At 46.8% G+C, this 6,409-nt stretch overlaps 1 protein-coding gene across 3 annotated transcripts; it reads right to left on the reverse strand.

Annotated features, from left to right (window-relative positions):
- Window positions 1-1,506: 1,506 nt before the first annotated feature.
- LOC144715704 (protein IQ-DOMAIN 3-like) lies at window positions 1,507-5,462 on the reverse strand. 3 transcript variants are annotated; one of them, XM_078590668.1, is made up of 6 exons: window positions 5,406-5,462; window positions 4,845-4,972; window positions 4,482-4,766; window positions 3,824-4,045; window positions 2,214-2,333; window positions 1,507-2,094 (listed from the first exon to the last, which is right to left on the reverse strand). In XM_078590668.1, the coding sequence occupies exons 2-6, from the start codon at window positions 4,944-4,946 to the stop codon at window positions 1,633-1,635; spliced, it is 1,191 nt and encodes a 396-aa protein (XP_078446794.1). In that variant the 5' UTR covers window positions 4,947-4,972; window positions 5,406-5,462; the 3' UTR covers window positions 1,507-1,632. The 3 variants fall into 3 exon arrangements, with proteins under 3 accessions (XP_078446794.1, XP_078446792.1, XP_078446793.1); XM_078590666.1 differs by lacking the exon at window positions 5,406-5,462 and adding an exon at window positions 5,205-5,399; XM_078590667.1 differs by lacking the exon at window positions 5,406-5,462 and adding an exon at window positions 5,205-5,399 and having other exon boundaries at window positions 4,845-5,005.
- Window positions 5,463-6,409: the final 947 nt, after the last annotated feature.

The following is a 6,409-nucleotide window of genomic DNA, read 5'->3' on the forward strand; positions in this document are numbered from 1 at the left end:
GAGACTAATATATCCTAGACTACCAATGATAATTGATTAAGAGTGTCACTTCAAGTAAGAGTAATGACCAGGTTAAATACTAGAATGTCAAAAATAATTTATCAAGAATGTCAATGGTAGTGATAGTAATGACCAACTGTCAACACTAGTTGATTAAGAGTGCCACTAGTGGTGATAGAAATGACCAGGACCGTCAAGAATGCCAATGGTAGTGATAGTAATGACCAGGTTATAACCTAGACTGTCTCAACGATAATTAATTAAGAGTGATAGTAAAGACCAGGTTATATCCTAGATTGTCAACAATTATTGGTTAAGAGAACCACTGGTAGTGATAGTAAAGACCAGGTTGTATATGAGACTGCCAATGATAATTGATTAACAGTGAGACTGGTAGTAATAATAATGACCGGGTTATATTCTAGACTGTCAATGATAATTGATTAAGAGTGCCAATGGTAATGATAGTAATGACCAGGTTATATCCTATACTGTCAGCATTAACTTATCAAGAATGCCAGTGGTAGTGATAGTAATGACCAGGTTATAGCCTAGACAGACAATGATAACGGATTAAGAATCCCACTGGTAGTGGTAACAATGACCAGGACAACCCATCTTCTCATCTTTTCCCCATGGTCTCTACTTTCTTCAAAAGCCACGCAACTTATAAACCACGCCCACTTCAGCAGTCTACCTCCCAAGAAGAAAAAACACAACGCTAGACGATGAAGTTACACAGATAGAGATAGAGACCAGAAGAGAAAAGCAGAAGGCTACCTCCCAACAAGGAAAAACACAATGCTAGATGATGAAGTTATAGAGAGAGATATAGAGGTAGAGATAGAGATAGAGATAGAGAGAGAGAGACCAGAAGAGAAGCAGAAGGCTACCTCCCAACAAGGAAAAACACAATGCTAGATGATGAAGTTATAGAGAGAGATATAGAGGTAGAGATAGAGATAGAGATAGAGAGAGAGAGACCAGAAGAGAAGCAGAAGGCTACCTCCCAACAAGGAAAAACACAATGCTAGATGATGAAGTTATAGAGAGAGATATAGAGGTAGAGATAGAGATAGAGATAGAGAGAGAGAGACCAGAAGAGAAGCAGAAGGCTACCTCCCAACAAGGAAAAACACAACGCTAGATGATGAAGTTACAGAGAGATATAGAGAGAGAGAGAGAGACCAGAAGAGAAAAGCAGAAGGCTACCTCCCAACAAGGAAAAACACAACGCTAGACGATGAAGTTACAGGGAGATATAGAGATAGAGAAAGAGATAGAGATAGAGATAAAGGGAGAGAAGAGAGAACAGAAAAGCAGAACGCTACTACCTCCCAAGAAGGCTCCTCATCTCCAAGAAGAAAAAACACAACGCAAGACGATGAAGTTACAGAGAGATATAGAGATAGAGAAAGAGATAGAGATAGAGATAAAGATAGAGAGAGAGAGAGAAGAGAGAACAGAAAAGCAGAACGCTACTACCTCCCAAGAAGGCTCCTCATCTCCAAGAAGAAAAAACACAACGCTAGACGATGAAGTTACACAAAGAGAGATATAGAGATAGAGATAGAGATAGAGAGAGAGAGAGAGAGAGAGAGAGAGAACAGAGAACAGAGAGGCAGAACGATACTACCTCCCAAGAAGGCTCCTCGTCTCCATCCGCGGCGGGCCGGAGTGCCGCCGCGGCGCCGCCGGCGACGCCGCCGCGGCAGCCACGGCCGCCGCCGCGTGAAAAGAGAGCCGCTTTCGAGCCGGCGCTGTCAAGTCTGGGCTACTCAGGCGGGACCGGGCTCGCGTCGACTCGGTCGGCGCCATGTAGCCCGGCACCGCCGGCGAGCTCGCCAGGCTCTCGTCGTCCCGCACCGACGACGCGGTGCTCAGCCTCCTCCCCCGCTCCGACTGCGCGCTCGCCAGGCTCCGCGCGTCGTCCTCCGCCGCCGCGCCGCCGCGCACCGCCGCCGAGCCGCACGGCGAGCGGCGCCGCCAGTCCCACGCCGTCGCCGCCGTCCACCGCTCGGCCCAACTCCACCCCCACTGCGGGTTCGACGGGTCCGTGAACGTCGGATTCGCCCCCCTCGCGATTCCCTTCCCCTTCGCATCAAAGCCGGATAATCTCACCAACTTATGAAAATTTTCGATGTTCGATCGATCGAACTAGGAAAATTCGATTATGATGGAGCTTTGGAGGGAGTTTGGGGTTGATGAGGAACCTGGTGAGAGAAGGCGTAGGCCAGGGCTCGCTCCCTCCGCATGGCGGCCTCTTGCTTGAGCTGCATGCTCGCTGCGATCTGCTCCTTGGTCTGCACTCTGTCGTCCCATTCCTCCCCCGCCTGCCATCACCCCATACCAGTATTTAGAGAGAGAGAGAGATGGAGAGAGCTGTAGAAAGAAAGATAGAGAGAGAAAGAGAGACAGAAAGAGAGGTGTAAGGAGGAGAGAGAGGGAGAGGGAGAAAGAGATAAACAGAGAAGGGGAGGGAGGAGCGAGAGATGGAGAAAGGGTGGGGGTGAAAGAGATAAAGAGATATAGATGGAGAGAGAGGAAGAGAGAGGGAGATGGAGAAAGAGTTAGGTGAAAGAGATAATGGGAGAGGTGGAGAGAGAGGGAGAGGGAGGACTGAGTTATGGACAGAGAAGGAGAGGGAGGACTGAGAGATGGAGAGTGGGTAGGGTTAATGAGATAAAGAGAGATGGAAAAAGAGGTAGATGAAGAAAGGAGAGATGGAGCGGGTGAAGGTGAAAGAGATGAAGAGAGAGTTGGAGAGAGAGGTAGAGAAAGGGAGAGGAAGAAAGCGACAAAGAGAGGGACAAGAAGAGGGAGAGAGAAATGAGGAGAGAGCGATAGAGGGAGTGAAAAATAGAGAGAGAGATAACGAAAGAGAGAGAGGGACAAGACGAGGGAGAGAGAAATGAAGAGAGAGCGAAAGTGGGAGTGAAAAATAAAGAGAGAGAGAGAGAGAGAGAGAGAGAAATAGAGAAAGGAAGAGGAAGAAAACGATAATGAGGCAGAGGGAAAAGGAGAGGGAGAGAGAGAGAGAGAGAAATAGAGAACGGAAGGGGGAGAAAACGATAATGAGGCAGAGGGAAAAGGAGAGGGAGAGAGACGGAGGGAGTGAGAAATAAAGAGAGAGAGAAATAGAGAAAGGAAGGGGAAGAAAGCGATAATAAGGCAGATGGAAAAGGAGAGGGAGAGAGAGGGAGGGAGTGAGAAATAAAGAGAGAGAAATAGAGAAAGGAAGGGGAAGAAAGCGATAATGAGGCAGAGGTAAAAGAAGAGCAAGAGAGAAATGAAGAGAGAGAGAGAGGGAGTGAGAAATAAAGAGAGAGAGAGAGAAATAGAGAAAGGAAGAGGAAGAAAGCGATAATGAGGCAGAGGTAAAAGAAGAGCAAGAGAGAAATGAAGAGAGAGAGAGAGAGAGGGAGTGAGAAATAAAGAGAGAGAGAGAGAGAAATAGAGAAAGGAAGAGGAAGAAAGCGATAATGAGGCAGAGGTAAAAGAAGAGCAAGAGAGAAATGAAGAGAGAGAGAAAGAGAGAGAGAGGGAGTGAGAAATAAAGAGAGAGAGAGAGAGAGAGAGAAATAGAGAAAGGAAGAGGAAGAAAGCGATGACGAGGCAGAGGGAAAAGAAGAGGGAGAGAGAAATAAAGAGAGAGAGAGAGAGAGAGAGCGGGAGTGAGAAATAAAAAGAGAGAAATAGAGAAAGGAAGAGGAAGAAAGCGATAACGAGGCAGAGGGACAAGAAGAGGGCGAAAGAAATGAAGAGCAAGAGAGAGGGAGTGAAAATTAAAGAGAGAGAGATAAGTTGGGGAGTGAGGGTTTACGAAGGATCTGAGAGATTCGAGGTCATGGTCTCGTCTGATTTGGCGATGTAAGGTCTGGTTCTGCTCTAGCATTCGGATCCTCCGGGTCCGGATCTGGGTCTGCACTCTGCACAGCGTTTGCATGCACCTCAGCGTCGCCGTGGTCTGCCGCTTGACCGCGCAGCTCCCCATCAACGTCTTCAGCCGCGCCAACCCCTTGAGCCCCCGCAGCGACTTCCGAGCCTGCCATAACACAAACAAAGACCCCAACTTTGCGTTAAAAACTCGTCGCAAAAACAATTTCAGACAAAAAAATTCAGTTTTGCGATCTGGGTCTATCTCAATCATGTATTCCCGGTAATGGGTTTTTTTCTCAACTCCAATTTTTCGATCACACGCCTCCAAATTTCCAATTTGGCGATCTGGGTCTGTCTCGCTTGCGTTTTCCAGATTGTGGGTTTTTTGTTTTTCCAGTTTTTCAAACTGGGCAAGAAACGAAATCACGGAAAGAAGAAGAAGGCGAAGAACGAAGAAAGAGTTAATTGTCGAGAAATCCTCGGACGACTGTTTAGAGATCTTAATCGCAGAAAATTCCTGCTTCTATCTCGCGCAAGTTTCGCCGATTTTGAGTAATAAAACGCGGAAAAAAGAAAAAAAAAACGAAGAAAGAAAGAATTACCAGGTATCCTCGGAAGGCTGTTTGGATCTTAATTGCTGAAATCTCCTCTTTCGATCTGCCGGCGAACTGAGCCGAGCTAGAAGTGAGCCGTACGACCGCCGCCGCCGCCTGAGCGGCGACCACCGCCGCCTCCGCCGCCGCCGCCGCGGCCGACGCGACGGAATACGCGTGATCGTTGTCCGCTTCCGTCGCTTTGATCTTGTCCGTCGGAATCTGAATCGGCGGCCCAGATTCCTCCTTGGATTTCCCGAACCCCCATTTGCGCTTCGATTTTCCGCTGCTTTCCTAACGCCAGATCGACGATCGCATGAACAAAAAACAACCCAACGATCGCAAAACAAGAAGAAGAAGACGCCCAAAAACCTCGTTCTTCTTCTTTTTCTTCGTCTTCTTCTTCTTCTGGTCTTTCGGTTCAGGGCTGAAGACCTTCTTCAGGGCTCCGAACCAGCTCCCTTTCTCTCCCATTTTCTCTCTCTACACCATTCCTCTTCCTAGGGGGAAGAAAGCCCAAGAAAACTTTAGATCTGGAGAGGAAATTGAGAACATAAAAGGCAAAAAGAGCAGAAAAATCTGTAAGGAAGAACAACTTCGAACTGAAAACTCTGTCTCAGCTCTTCTTCTCCAATTACAGGGAATCGCCAATCTCCCAAGGCATCTAACCCAGGCGAGAAAGAAGAAGAAACATACAGAAAAGTATTAGGGAGAGAGAGAGAGAGAAAGAACCTCGTCGTATTATTGGGGAATTGAAGAAGTCAGATCGGATGAATTCAGCTTCCAGTAGAGGGAGGAAGACGAGAAACATAGAGAAGATATACAGAGATGGGTAGAGAGAGTAGAGATTAGAGAGAGAGAGAGTAGAGAGAGTAGAGATTAGAGAGAGAGAGAGAGTAGAGATTAGAGAGAGAGAGAGAGAGAGAGAAGAACCTCGTTTTCTTCGGGGAGAGTTAAAGAAGTCAGATCCGAAGAATTCAGCAGGAAGAAGACGAAGAAGAGGTGAAATTAACACTGGATCTGAGGTTTCACGTCGAAGGTGATGGCTGGCGACGACCTGTCCGGGCCCACTTCCCGGGCCCACCCAATTCCCCTACCGGGCCTACAAAAAGCTCAGCCCAATTCATTTTCCGTCAGTCATCCGCCATCCGTCATCCATCCTGACCTCGGAACCTCAGAAGTATAAACCACCAAAATAAACAGCTTTGAATATTAAAAGAAAAGCAATTAGACCTAACCTAATTTAGTGATTTCATAGAGTCATTCGGTCTGAATGCTACATGAAGAACAAATTGACTTTGATTCTTGAATAAATTCTTCGTGCCAGCTGTTAGTATTGCCACGTCATCAGGTGACGGTGATTTACTCTAGGTTCATGATTGTCCGCTCGTCTTTTCTTCCGCAGACGAAATTGTACAAAAACTGCTTATACTGTGACAGATGACTGACTGAACCGGTGTTTTAATTTCGATGTGTCATTGATACGATATCAGTCATCCATCCTAACCTCAGAATGCAGAAAGGTATGAAAGTCTTTGCACCCATTGTTTAGTCTCGTCATCAGGCGTTAGTGATTTGATCTAAGTTTATAATCGCCCTTCATTCGTCCGAAAATGTAACAAAACTGCAGATAGTGCGATGGATGACTGATTGAAATGGCATTCCGTCCCTTACCGTCAACAGTCATCAGTCCTGACCTTGGAACAGAAAACGGTATGAAAGTCTTCAGCCAATGTTTCTGTTTTGTTCTCTCATCAGCTAGTGATATACTATAGGCTTACACCCGTCCTCCGTCCATCCCGTCATCCGTTCTGCCCTCACCGTGGCAGGCAACTAACTAAGATAACGTCCTGTCTCGTTCCCTCGTAGGGAGCGGGTGATTTACTCTTAAATTTTCAACTGTCATCCATCCATTCCATCATCTGTTATACACTAAC

This window comes from Wolffia australiana, chromosome 19, assembly GCF_029677425.1.
Source record: "Wolffia australiana isolate 7733 chromosome 19, ASM2967742v1".
Taxonomy (NCBI): Eukaryota; Viridiplantae; Streptophyta; class Magnoliopsida; order Alismatales; family Araceae; genus Wolffia; species Wolffia australiana.

Excerpts from the sequence above, each read along its gene's own strand:
- LOC144715704 (XM_078590668.1), bottom strand. The coding sequence starts at position 4,946 with ATGGGAGAGAAAGGGAGCTGGTTCGGAGCCCTGAAGAAGGTCTTCAGC. Across the intron at positions 4,767-4,844 it reads AGAAAAAGAAGAAGAACGAG|GAAAGCAGCGGAAAATCGAA; the intron begins GTTTTTGGGCGT and ends ATCTGGCGTTAG. Across the intron at positions 4,046-4,481 it reads CAGCCTTCCGAGGATACCTG|GCTCGGAAGTCGCTGCGGGG; the intron begins GTAATTCTTTCT and ends GTGTTATGGCAG.